This window comes from Maniola hyperantus, chromosome 2 (assembly GCF_902806685.2).
Source record: "Maniola hyperantus chromosome 2, iAphHyp1.2, whole genome shotgun sequence".
In the NCBI taxonomy this organism is placed as follows: Eukaryota; Metazoa; Arthropoda; class Insecta; order Lepidoptera; family Nymphalidae; genus Maniola; species Maniola hyperantus.
Window position 1 is genome coordinate 7,969,022 of NC_048537.1, and position 14,237 is coordinate 7,983,258.

The 14,237-nt window shown below is 34.9% G+C and overlaps 1 protein-coding gene across 1 annotated transcript; it reads right to left on the reverse strand.

Annotated features, from left to right (window-relative positions):
• Positions 1-515: 515 nt before the first annotated feature.
• PIG-N (Phosphatidylinositol glycan anchor biosynthesis class N) lies at positions 516-11,343 on the reverse strand. The gene is made up of 12 exons (XM_069503588.1): positions 10,982-11,343; positions 9,784-10,239; positions 9,563-9,693; positions 9,071-9,276; positions 8,022-8,523; positions 7,395-7,570; positions 6,244-6,431; positions 5,384-5,607; positions 3,469-3,662; positions 2,759-2,866; positions 1,446-1,637; positions 516-838 (listed from the first exon to the last, which is right to left on the reverse strand). The coding sequence occupies exons 1-12, from the start codon at positions 11,176-11,178 to the stop codon at positions 593-595; spliced, it is 2,820 nt and encodes a 939-aa protein (XP_069359689.1). The 5' UTR covers positions 11,179-11,343; the 3' UTR covers positions 516-592.
• Between the last annotated feature and the right edge of the window lie 2,894 nt (positions 11,344-14,237).

Here is a 14,237-nt window from a genome sequence, read left to right on the forward strand (position 1 = left end):
CTAATTCATCTCACTAAGTTTTATTATGGCTTCCCTTGTAGATTTAATACAAAATTTTATTTTTACCCATTATCTTTCTAAAGTAATCATATTTAAGACTTGCGCAGCACTAAATGGCGCCAGAAATTAAATGAAAAAGACGTAGCTACAGAGTATTCACTAAAAAAATTGAATGAAAAAATAAACTAGTAAGCGTTCTTAATTATGTGACCAGCCAGTCAGTAGTAGTGTTAGATTCAGATCTAATGTAATAAATTTATCGTTTTATTGATTATTTTGTAATGTCCATAAATCAATGCACTAATAATATGGAAACGTTTTGTGATACCACGAGATATAAAAAATAATACATGCATTAAGTTATACTAGTTTATTTCAAAAATAATAATCTTTAAATAAGCGTTCTTAATTATATGACCACAACTGTATATATACCTAAGCTATCATCAACACATTATATTATAATATGTAGTATTAATATAATTTAAAAAAGGGAGGAACATAAAGACGCCACGTTATACATAATATTTTATTTAAAATGAGAAATCACAACAAACATATTACAAAAATAAATATAAAGTGTGTATGACACTTACACATATTTCTTTCTGTTTTTAAAGAGCTTAACTATTAAACTGTGGATTGCGATTTCAGTTAATATTTTGGCAATTTTATTTATTAAAACAATAAATAAAGTTATAACTTGCACTATAATATATTGAGATATTGATGTGCCTATCTCAAGCCAACTGCCTGTATTTCTGACATGATAGAGCATGTGAAGTCCCATAATATTCGAATATATTAGCACAATCATATTTAAGCATCCAAAAGGAGCCTGAAAAAGAATAATAATTTTAATAATATATTTTTAAATTACTCAATGCTTCGTGTCTGGGTGTAACATTGATGTCATTGTTTTAATTTCTAAAATACAATAAATTGATCAAGTGCTAGTAGGACTCGTACACGAAGGGTTCCGTAATACCGTACAAGAAATACTTAACATTTCTTTTTTTTTTTTTTCATGGGCGGTTATTTCGAAATTTTAGTAACTATTTGTTGTTATAGCGGCAATAGGAATACATACTTAGAAAATTTCAACTCTGCCTATTAAGGTTCACGAGACAGCCCGCCCGCTGTACAGACGAACAGACATAACGGACGGACAGTGGAGTCTTAGTAATAGAGTCCTATTGGCACCCTTCGGGTATGGAACCCTAAACAACAAGCAATTTAAAGAAAGATTTTTTTGTCTTGTGACAAAAGATTACACTTTGTTTATTTTCATTCGTTCATTCATTTCATCCGTTTTCACAAATTTACAAACCACGAATACTATTATTAATTTGAAGGCAAGAATGAATAGGAGTCTTCTAGGCAAGCGTTCCAACCTAATTATTGGAATACGAAAATTCACATAGCATTTTCAATAATAAACTTACCTTGGTTAAATATTGTATTGCTCTGAACGTGCAAGCGACGCTCAAAAATGGAGAAAGAGTTTTTAATAAAATTAAACCAGTCATGACGAAAGGCTGAAATGAAGTTGTAAAACATAACACCCATCTCACTTCGAAAGAGTTGAGTGATGCTATGTTACCCGTGCCGAAATAGGCTAAAATTATATACAATGTCTGTATTTATGTAGCTAAGGATCATAAATGTATATATATAAAAGGAAAAGGAGACTGACTGACTGATCTATCAACGCACAGCTCAAACCACTGGACGGATCGGGCTGAAATTTGGCATGCGGATAGCTATTATGACGTAGGCATCTGCTAAGAAAGGATTTTTGAAAATTCAACCCCTAAGGGGATGAAATAGGGGTTTGAAATTTGTGTAGTCGACGCGGACGAAGTCGCGAGCATAAGCAAGTCATAGATAAATAATATTGTGATTTATACAGAAGTGGTCTACAGAGAAGACAATATAATTGTTTCGACATAATGCATTAGCCATGTCTATAGTAATAACTAGATGATGCCCGCGATTTCGTTCGCGCGGTTTTTAAAAATCCTGTCGAAACTCTTTGATTTTCCGGGATAAAAAGTAGCTTATGTCTGTCTCCAGGATGCAAGCTATCCCTGTTCCAAAAAGATGATGCCCACGACTTCATCCACAAAGATTTAGGTTTTTAAAATTCACCAAAATCACAAAAAGCGGAGACAGCCAAATGATTAAGACGTCGGCCTCCTTTTCGAGGAGTCGGGGGTTCGATCCCGAAGCAAGCCTTTAACTTCTTGCTTTGTATGTATTTTGATTTGATAATAAAAAATAAAATAAAAAAAACTTTTCGGAATTATGCGCATTTTACGCGATTAGCTACCGCTTGTTTAGCTGTGAAGAAAAACATCGTGAGGAAACCTGGATGCCTAAGAATTCTCCATAGTTCTCAAAGCTATGCAATGTCTGCCTATCCATACTTGGCTAGCGTGGCGGATTATGGCTTGAACTTTTCTCATTCTGAGAGGAGAACCGTGCTCAGTAGTGGGCCGGCGATGGATTGATGATGATCTGATGAAGCAGCGGTTTATGCCTGTATAACCAGAACGCTAGTACGTGTATACATTCTAAGTGAGAATACTTCTCACTTATAATATGTTCACATTATAAGTGAGAAATACTTTCTCCAGCTGCTTGCTTGTTTGCATTAAATTTCGAATCCCAAAATCCTTATAAAATCCAAATGGTCCTAGATTTTTAAGCCCACCGTTTGCCTAAATATGCATTAAAATATTACAAAAAAGGATACATAGAAAAAGGCTCTTCTGAAATCTTGGCTGTTGATACTGCGTTCTAGGCAAACCAAATGTTTTTCACCGTTAGAACTTGTTTCCTCTTCAAAGACGCATTCGCCTATCTGAAATGTTTTGCATGTATATTTTTTACTAGCTATAAAGCTTCAATAGTTGTGTGGTAGTGTTGGTTACTCCCAAATTGCTGAATAGATTTTGATTAATGTATGGTCCGCGACAGGTTGAGATGGCAATCGGGTTAGCGTGGGGGCTGTGCGGGTGTGCGAGACGTTCCCTCCCCGATTGCTGTCTCGACCTGTCGTGTACTAGCCATTCGATTTTTAAATCTAAATATATAAAAGGAAAAGGTGACTGACTGACTGATCTATCAATGCACAGCTCAAACTACTGGACGGATCGGGCCGAAATTTGGCATGCAGATAGCTATTATGACGTCGGCATCCGCTTAGAAAGGATTTTTGAAAATTCAACCCCTAAGGGTGTGAAATAGGGGTTTGAAATTTGTGTAGTCCACGCGGACGAAGTCGCCAGCATAAGCTAGTTTAAAATAAGATTTTTGGATGGAAACTAAGCATACAAAATCTAACTTACAATGTTTGAATATTAAGTTTAGTATCAAATCAAAGGTTCACATTAGTGTAGATTCCGAATATGTACCTAATTATGAACCATTTTTAATGATCATTTTCAGATAGCCTATATTTACCTTTATATTTCGAAAATTACTAAGTTTAAACTCAAGAAACATCCAACAATTCACGTTCAGAATCAAAGTAACCATAAACAAGCCTTCATGCGCCACAGACAATAAAAGATAAAAGTTGAGAATCGCTGTGTTTATTCCCACCAGGCGATTAATAAACTTTTTCGTGTATAACAGTGGAATCAGTGGAAGCAATACTGAAACAAGAACAGACTTACATATAACATTTCAATTTATGAAAGAAATATTTCAATGTATAAAATACTAGCTGATCCCCGCGGCTTCGCCCGCGTAGATTTAGGTTTTTAAAGATCCCGTATAGCCTATGTCACTCAGGAATAATGTAGCTTTCTACTGGTGAAAGAATTTTTAAAATCGGTTCAGTAGTTCTAAAGATTACCCCCTACAAACAAACTTAACGACATCGGGCCGTGCAGCAGAAATCGTAATATTTTAATTTCGCCATAACTTCAAAATTAAACGTCCAATTTTAATCATTCAAAGACCAAATATTATCTCCATAAACTGTTCTTAGTGATGAAATCATTTATTTTGATAAGGATTAATATCATGAGTAAAATAAACGCGTTTAAATGTAGTCCAAAAAAAATTCAAGATTTTTAAATAAAAAAATGGTTGCTGTGCCTCACTCGACATAGATGGGTATAGTGTGTCGAGGACTTTTTTGTAGATATTTATAAGATCTACAATTAATTAGAACATTTTATGGTTCTATCTTTTATAGTTTAGGCAGCGTACGCAAAATAAGTAACTTTTCTGGTTGATTTTTTACACCTTGTGTCCGAAAAACCCAAATATCTTACGGAACCCTATTTTTTTCCAAAATAAAATATAGCCTATGTTACTCGTGGATAATGTAGCTTTCGAATGGTGAAAGAATTTTTAAAATCGGTCCAGTAGTTTTTGAGCCTATTCAGTACAAACAAACAAACATACAAACAAAGTTTTCCTCTTTATAATATTAGTGTAGATAAGTGTAGATTCAGACTGATTGATAAGCCATACTAATATTATAAATGCGCGAGCGTATGTCTGTCTGCCTTCTAGCTTTTCGCGACCCATCTGTTTAACTTATTTTGACGAAATTTGGTACATAGGCTACTGGTCCGTGAAAATCAAAGAGTTCGAGCATGTGGAGCAGTTTTTATTAAACCCATGCGCCTTTAATTTCTACACGGCATCGTACCGGAACGCTAAATCGCTTGGCGGCACGGCTTTGCCAGTAGGGCGGTAACTAGCCACGGCCGAAGCCTCCCACCAGACATTATATCTAGTATCCTATACGCGAAAGTGTCCATCTGTCTAATAGCTTTTTTCCCTGGCCCGTCCGTTTTTATTTCCTATTTTTTATTACCTAAAAGTGTTTATTAAGTACCTAAATCCACATGGACGAAGTCGCGAGCATTGTCTAGTTGTATTGCTATATTTTATTTAAAACTAGCTGATGCCCTCGCCTTTATTCTCGTGGAATTAGGTTTTTAAAAATCCCGTGGGAACTCTTTTATTTTCCGGGATAAAAAGCCTATGTCACTCTCCAGGTCTTTATCTATACCCAATACCCATGCAAAAAATCACGTCAATCCGTTGCACCGTTGTGACATGATTGAAGGACAACCCAACAAACAAACACACTTTCACATTTATAATAAGGGTACTGTCTGTACAGTGGCGTGCAATTCATAAAGGCATAAAAGTACTGCTTACCCTAGTTGAAATGACCAGTGCTCATTACTCTTTATGACCTGCCATTCAGCAGGTCTCTATAAGGTGTATCTAAGGCCTATCATACTAATGCTTACCCTGGCTTCAAACTCTGTGCACGCCACTAAGTACTGATATCCACACAATATTCGTAACTCCACAAGGTTGAAGTCAAGTATCAAGACTATCAACCTACCTGACACAATCCAACACACAGTTTGAAGAGTTTGTGAGATCGGTAAGCTTTCTTCAAACCGTCTCGCTTGCAAGTATATAATTTGCAGAGACAATGCCAATAAAAATATCTGAATGATGCTTATGATCATCTCTCTCATTACATCTTGATCATCACTTTTTGGCAGCAAACATTTCCAAATGTACATACTGTGTATAAGTAGCCATATTAATCCAGCTAAAACGCTGAAAAAAATTGACAGTATAAGTAATCAATCCGATTAGGTACCTGTTACTATTTTCACTTACAAAATAACAAAATAATTGGATGTAACCCTTCAATAGATCGAAGAGTTATATCCGATTATTTTATTAGTATTTCTATGAGGCTATCACGAAGGCCACTGACTCATGCTTGTTTAAGTCGTATCGGTATACATAAGGTATACTAAATGTGTGCGTTTGACAGCGCTTGCTCGAGACTGATTGGTCCGACATGCACGCACAGTTACGCAATGACCATGTAAACGACATTACCACAAGTAAAGTTCAGTAGCCTATGTGAATTGCAAGAACTGTAACTATGTAGATAGATGATGTTCACGACAGGTTTTCAAAAATCTCGTAGGAACCCTTTGATTTTCTGCGATAAAAGCCTAGAAGAAGCCTATACCTGTAAGTTATTTCTCTACCATCAAAATCGGTAATGCGGATGGACATTCGCATTAGTGATGCGAATGCGAATTCGCATTTATAATAGCAGATATGGATGATATAATTCATACATATAACTTATAGAAAAAAAAAACATTTCTTCCGTGGTGCTATGTAGATCAGGTTTTGTTTTAAATCTTAAACAAAATTAATTAAAAGTTTACTTACACTAATTCAATACAAGAATCTTTTCCTATTACGGGCGTGAATGAAAAAACACTCAGTGAAACACATCCGATTGGCCATGCGACACACACCAACTTAGGCAGTTTATGTATTGACGCCGAGAAAAATGGCCACAAGCTCATGCCCAACAGTGGAATACTCAACACCCATCTGTGTGTTAGCGCTAACCCCTAAAACCCAAACATGCTAAAAATAAAAAATCTATTGAGCACAGTTAATCAAAAAATTTAAAATTTTATTGTAATGTCGCACATTGGCTACTGCCGCTTGAATAATAGAATCTTGAACTACTAATCCATTACTGAAGTAGCCAACTACCACATCCATACTAATATTATAAATGTGAAAGTGTGTCTGTCTGTCTGCTAGCTTTTCACGGCTCAACCGTTCAACCGATTTTGACGAAATTTGGTACAGAGATAGCTTGCATCCCGGGGAAGGACATAGGCTACTTTTTATCCCGGAAAATTGAAGAGTTCCCACAGGATTCTTAAAAACCTAAATCCACGCGTACGAAGTCGCGGGCATCAGCGGTTGCCCAATTAGCTACTGTCTAGGTACTATTAATTTTAATTTTTGTAATCGGCTCACGTTACTCACAAGCAACTGCTGTAGTTGCTAGAGCTGTTTTTAGATGCAACAGCTATAAATACTCTTGTTACAACACAATAAAGTGCATTTTAGGTCGCACAGAGTTGGAGCCTAAAATTTAATAAAAACCTTTCTTTCTATCGTGTAATCTTATATCTATCACATAAGAGATAGAGCTACGCGAGAGCCGTTATTATATTTCTCGGGTCACGTGACCATATTGTGAGCCCGCGGGATGATTACGTAAAACGTTGCAGCAGCGACAGCAGTAGCAATGCGACAGTTCATTTGCTGTCTCTCTTCTTCTTCTTATTTTGCTTTGCGGCTATTGCTGTTACTCTCTAGCCGCTGTTACGTGTGACGTTTGACAGCAATGATCGCGAGACTTATGCCTGTCGCAAGCCTGTCGCGAGATACGTAACCACCCCGCCGCCGCGCCGCCGGTCTGCTTATGGTTCGCGCGATTAAATAGCCAATGTACGACCTTTCTATAGCGATGCAGTACTACAATCTCAAAATTTCAAAGAGAGAAAATAACTCACCAAAGCAATAGATCCTAAAGTATAACAAAGTATTTCTATGCCCAAGAAATATATTCTTCTCTTATTTTTCAACAAATTCAGAGTCTGGATCCATAAATTAACAGGTGTTAGAGCATAGATCCACAAAAATATGGGCATCAAGAAGTAAATATAATACTGAACTGGTAAACTTTGTACTGAAATCATTACAATAATAAATCATTTTTCTAAATTATAATATTATAATAATACTAGCTGATGCCCGCGACTTCGTCCGCGTGGATTTAGATTTTTAATAATCCTGTGGGAACTCTTCAATTTTCCGGGATAAAAAGTAGCCTATGTCCTTTCTCGGGATGCAATCTATCTCTATGCCAAATTTCGTCAAAATCGGTTCAACGGTTGAGCCGTGAAAAGCTAGCAGGCAGACAGACAGACAGACACACTTTCGCATTTATAATATTAGAATGGATAGTATGGATTATTACAATTTTGGTTGTACACAAATTTTTTAATTGACCTAAATAGACAATTAGTCTAATATAAGTAGTGATAGCCTTTACTGCAGTGAACAGAATGAAAAGATACCACGAATTTTAGAACAGTTTACAGATAGAAAGATTACAAAAACAATGTATAAAATATTACCATAAATCATAAGACATAACAGCATTGATGCAAATACAGCCAATATTTTAATTACCCTATCTATAGTTTTAAAGCTCCTTATTATTCTTTGATTTTTATTTCTTGGCATTTCTGTCTGAGCACACATTTTTTGTTCAATTAAAAATCTTAGTAGGCACATAATCCAACCTAAAAACGAGAGGGTCACTGTAATGAGTAACGGTTTTTGGTAATAATTGTGATAATAAGTGAGACCACTTAGACTTAAATGCATAATTTCTTCACTAAGTTTAACAACTTTTTCATATTGTTCATCCTCTAATAGTTTTTCGGTAAAGCTAATGATCTCTTGGACTTTCTTCCCATCGAATGATTCAAAGGGTTGGTAAAGTATTGGTATTGCACTGGCTTCTACATCTAATCTCTTTTTATTGTACTGTGATATCATTTGCCTGCAATTGCTGTAAATGGCTTTTGCTTTGTTTGGCAGGGACATTTCAAGCAAGCCAATTGGTAGCTGACCCTAAAAATAAGAAAATTAATGTGTATTTATTAGATTTAGCATCTCCTGTACCCCAGTAGAATTAAGAGTGATCCCAAACGATGCGTTGTGACGCCTGAGCGGTGCTGTAGCGTCATCCATACTATCTATACTAATATTATAAATGCGAAAGTGCGTCTGTCTGCTAGCTTTTCACGGCCCAACAGTTAAATCGATTTTTATGAAATTTGGTACAGAGTTAGCTAACATCCAGAAGGACATATGCTACTTTATCCCAGAAAATTAAAGAGTTCCCACAGGGTTTTTGAAAAAACCTAAATCTACATACCTAGTTCTACATAATATAAATCACACTACCATGTCACACAATGCACGCACGCGCAAAGGACTTAGGACCAGAGAGATGAGGTGGGAAAGGGTGGTGCAGTGCAATACCATACTCTGCTGGAGCAGCAATGCTGTTCTCATTTGGCTCCCAATAGTCAAATCCACAGCAGTGCCGCAACGCAACACACCAAAAGCACATCGTATGGCCTTAGTCTTAACAAGGATAATCTTAAATACTTACGATAGAGTTCACTGGTACAGGTATAGAAATAAAAGTTGACATCAACGGTGTTAAGTCTGCTTGGTTTATGTCATATCTGTTCTCCAAGGACATTACATGAGTCTCAGGATCCAATGTTTCAATTTTATCCTGTACTTGCTGAACTCCCGCTCCCCACAAGACGTAAGGCGTCTTTGTTTCATCATCATCTCCTGTCCCATGTGAACCTGGAATATCATTAAAAATGTTTATAAAATTTTTAGCTATTTTATTTCAGTACTGCCTATGACTTTTTATACTTATTGGAAAATGAAAGAATTCCCATGGGGTTTTAAGAACCTATGCTGAAGTCGCGGAAATTATCTATTTGATACAGAGATAGCTTAACATCCTTGAGACGGATATATATAACTTTTTATACCAGAATATCAATTAGATCCCATAGGATTTAGATCGAAACTTGCACAGACAGTCGCTGGCATCATCTAGTAAATTATAAAACAAGTTACTAACCCCAGTCAGTCATGCCATGGTCGGAAGTCATCAAGAATGTTGTTTTACCATCATCATTGTAAAAGTCTTTCATAATTTGTTCAATTTCTCTAATATTCTCATCAACGAACTTGATGGTTGCTAGGAAATTTCTGAAATATTTTCGCACAATATTAACACAAAATAGCACTAGAATAATTCCTATCTATTGTTGAAGGTACATTATTTTAACAAGAGCTTACTTTGTTTTTGGTTTATGAGTGTGACCGGAAGTGTCAGTCCCTAACAAATGAAGGAAAAACACAATTTTCTTTCTATGTAATTTTTCTTTCAGTTTTTCATTGTAATTTGCTTTGTGGAAGAAATCCTTGACTTTTGTAAAGACCCAGTCATCTAGCAATGTTGTATTCTTGTCCGAGCTGAATGACTGATCATATGGATTAAGTTTCTCAACAAAAATATTATTTTTCACTGCACCCTTTGTGAATATTTCCAGAATATCATATGTCCCCCAAGACCATGTGAATTCACTTTGATTGAAGACAGAGTCAAAATCTACAGGATTTTCCTTCCAGCCTTTTGCTATAGCTGATGGATCTTCATAAAACCCTGCAATTATGGCAACATGACCTGGACGTGACTCTGTTGGGACTCTGGTGTGTGAAATTCCCCATCTGCCATGATTGTTTGCCACAGATCTGAAGATAAATATTACATTAAAAGAATACACAGAAAAATATTACATTAAGATGTTCAGGTGCAGGACTTAGATTTTGTTCAAAGTTGTAGCTGTATTTAAGTCTGACTTTACCTACCTTCTTATACCTAAGTTTAAATTTTTAAAAACATATTCAGCGATATTGTGTGGATACCTACACAAAAAAATAAAGATGAATGGAAAAATAAAAGGTGTAAACAGGAGACAAAATAGACAAGGATATAATAAAGCTACACTAAGATGAGCACAGCTCAAAGGTAGAGACACCTGTAGATTGGATCATGAATTGCCACTTCATTACACTATGGCATAAAAGCAATATAAAATCTTTATTTAATAAAAATGTAATTACAAGGTATATATATATACAATTGTACATAACCCTGGTAGTAGCAATGCAAAGTTCTGGCCCCCAAACCAGGATTCTCTGTGCTATGGGAAGCCAAAATAGTTAATAGAAAGAGAAAAGGTAATTTTGTAACTGATAAGGACATTTTGATATTTTTTGTTACAATAACAGCTCTTCTATTGTTTTTAACATTAATTTACATTTTCTTATAATAATTTGACTGATTGTGCATTTGTAAAACAATTTTAAGTAGTTTTTTTAGTATCTTCATGTTGCTACCTCACAGCTAGTTACTCTAGCTTTGTTTACAGGATTCTCCATTATTTTAACATACAGCTCTTAAACTACAGAAAAACATTTAAAAAAGATATACCTTAAATATGGCATAGTAGTGTAATTGACGAATGATTCAGCTCTCAGTCCATCAACAACAAACAGGACCAAGCGATCAGCAGGTGCCTCATGAAGAGGTTTATAAGTATTGGCATTATTCACAATAGGCGATTTGAAATATATGTCGAATATCGAAAATAAAAATACCAGATGTATAAATATTCCCATACCAAACATAACTAAGGCACAACAATTACCTAACCAAAATATAAAGTTAAAAAGGTAATGTTCATGACTTTTCTTTTTAATGTCGATGTGTTAATTAAAAACCAAAAAACCCCATATTTCACGTTATGAAAGTTTGTCGCCACTTGTCGCACAAAATAATAACAAATAATAAAAATAGTGGAGTAATAGTATTCTGTGGACAGTGGACTATCAAATCCAAAGGCCTTAAACGACTGTTATCCAGGGCCGTAAATTTTTTTTTTTTTAAACCCACTTTCTTATATTAACAAAGAACTCTGTGCATTAAGCCATGATTAAGCCTATGAATGGCCTATGATCGTATATAGAATAATAGGTAGATGTAAGTACTGTGTAACCGCGTATGAGTTAGCGATAGCACGACGTAACGATGAATAAATAACACGACAATAATTATTACCATTGTTTAGTAGTCATTCATTTGTATTAACCGATCAACAATATTTGTATTAAACGTTTTTTATGTGAAAACAAGTAAATGACTCATGAGAAATACAATTACGCCACGAATTCTCATAGTTTGTTTTGCAACTTCTTGTATGTATTCTTGAAAAAAACCAGTTACACGATAAGGGACAAAAAAAGATTCCGACGAATTGAGAACCTCCTCCTTTTTTTGAAGTCGGTTAAAAATAGGTTAGCTGCGTCTCTGTTTATCACATTAGAAACTTTATCTGTGCTCTCTTTTTAGTGCGAATGAGAAAGCAAACGTTCCTGCATCTACCTTTATTACTCTATCTACGACTATGATCCACTTCCACATGATCTATATTGATATACCTATCTCATATCTATACCTACCATTCGTGATCATAGGTACCTACCTACCTACCAGTTTATTACCGACCAGAAAAAATTACGTTTCGTGTGTTGCCACTTGTCTGTTTTTTTGTGTCTTATAGTGATGTGATGCAATCCATCGATACTTACCGATAAAATATTTATAGGTTTTCTTGTGAGATGTGTACTAATGAGACAACAAAATTGTGTTGAAAATAATTCCAATTCAAACGAAATAAGTACCTAACTAGGTAGTTACCTATAGGCTGATTCACAATTACTATATGAGTTTTACATAGTTATTTACTATTGAAAAATTTCTTAGGTGAATTGTTATTGTATTTTTGTGGTAACTAGTTACCTAATTATTCTTTAAGTCTTTTAAATAATATGTGATTAGTACTACTTTTTAATCTCGTAATTACTGAAACGAATTCTAATGACCGTAGGACGATTCTATGTATTATCGACATGTTATCGCCCATCACCGATTGATGGAATTGAATGCTTGATGAGTCGGATGTCTCTAATTGGAATATCTATTTCTTTTCAATATAACAATTTAAACGTGAATCTAAAACATAGGTATTATTTATAAGTAGGTACGCAACAGGTCGAGATGGAAATCGGGGTGGGAACGCCCCGCACACCCACACAACCCCTGTATGTTATTATACTCTTTGAATGCCAGTTATAGGTATTTGTTTTGTTTATTTAAAATTAAGCATGGTAATTGATTGGTTTATTTTAATACCTACCTACTATAAAGTGGAATCGAATACATAGGTAGACATTAAACTAATCACACTAGAATTTATTATTTTTGTTATCAACTGCACCAGCCGCTAACAATTGAAATAATTCTGCTTCTTGAGTTTTTTTTAAAGTATTTAACAAGACATCGCACTGTATTTTCTCGTCAGTTAATTCTTCAATATTAAAACCTAAAGTTGTGTAAAGTCGATGTACTTGACCAGCACTTAACCATCCTCTCTGACCAGGATCAAAGCTTCTTATCACAGCTTCCAGGTGCCTAAAATATTTATTCATTGCTTTGAAACATTGAAAGAAAGTATTATTGACCGAGCGAAGCGAGGTCTCTTAGTCCATTTGAGTGAAATTGCACTTGTCTGTCTGTCCAAGCCTTATAACTTCTGAATAACTGAACGTTATTACTTCAAAACATAATTAAAATAATGGTATTTACTTTACCACTTTCTTTTAATTTTCCCTAATAAGACAGAAAAATGATAAATGAATATCGTCTTTTTTTAAATTATTCAAACTACATGACATTACCTACAATATCTCAGAACATTTTTTGTAGCTATACTCTTGAAATGTGACCCTTCTTTGGAATTTACATGTTTAGCCTTCCGAAAATCAGTCAGAAAAACGTACCCCAACTTGCTACCTTATACGCTTGAAATTGAAAATACTAATTATTTGCTCATGAGCACATTTTTTTTTGCCTAAAAACAAATTCACGGTTTTCAGATTACCTTTTTTCCTTTTCAGGTACGGAACCCTTAAAATTATAAATAGTGCAGCAAGTCAGGCATATCCACCAAAAAACAAAAAAAAAGTAAAAAAAAAAGAACCATACCTATGTAGACCTCGAGTGTGCCTCTAGCTTAAAGTTATTCATTAATAATTTTGTGCAAATAGCGTAGATAATATAAGTAGTTATACCTAACCAGTTCGGGCAACCAATCAAGTCTAAAATACAAAATATACCTTTTTTCATAAAGTACTGGAGCCACTCCATGTCCTGCACGAAAGATCATACAATCATCGAGTAATTTTATAAGAAAACACTTAGGATTATTGGGAGTATGGGCTAGAATCATAGTTAGTAGAAAACGAATCAATTCAGGAATACGACGTTCACGTAGATAACTTTCTGTTCTTGCAACAGTACTTAGAATTAACTGTTTTCGCTCTGGGATTGGTGTTTCTTCACTGGGTGTTATGGATTCTGTCAGGATATCATCATGTGCACACGTACAAATGGGTAATTTTTGATAATCTCCATTATTTTCAAGGATTGCAAGATCTTCTTCTTCCATTACAAAAATATTATTAGAATACTTAAGTAGTTAGTTACAATAATATTATTATTGTACAAGCGAGTTAAATGTTTATTAATTCAATTATTAAACAAGAAAAACCGTGGAAAATTCCAAACCTTTGACAAATCTTGATAAACGTGGGCATTTATCCAAAGAGAATGTAATCACTACGTTTTT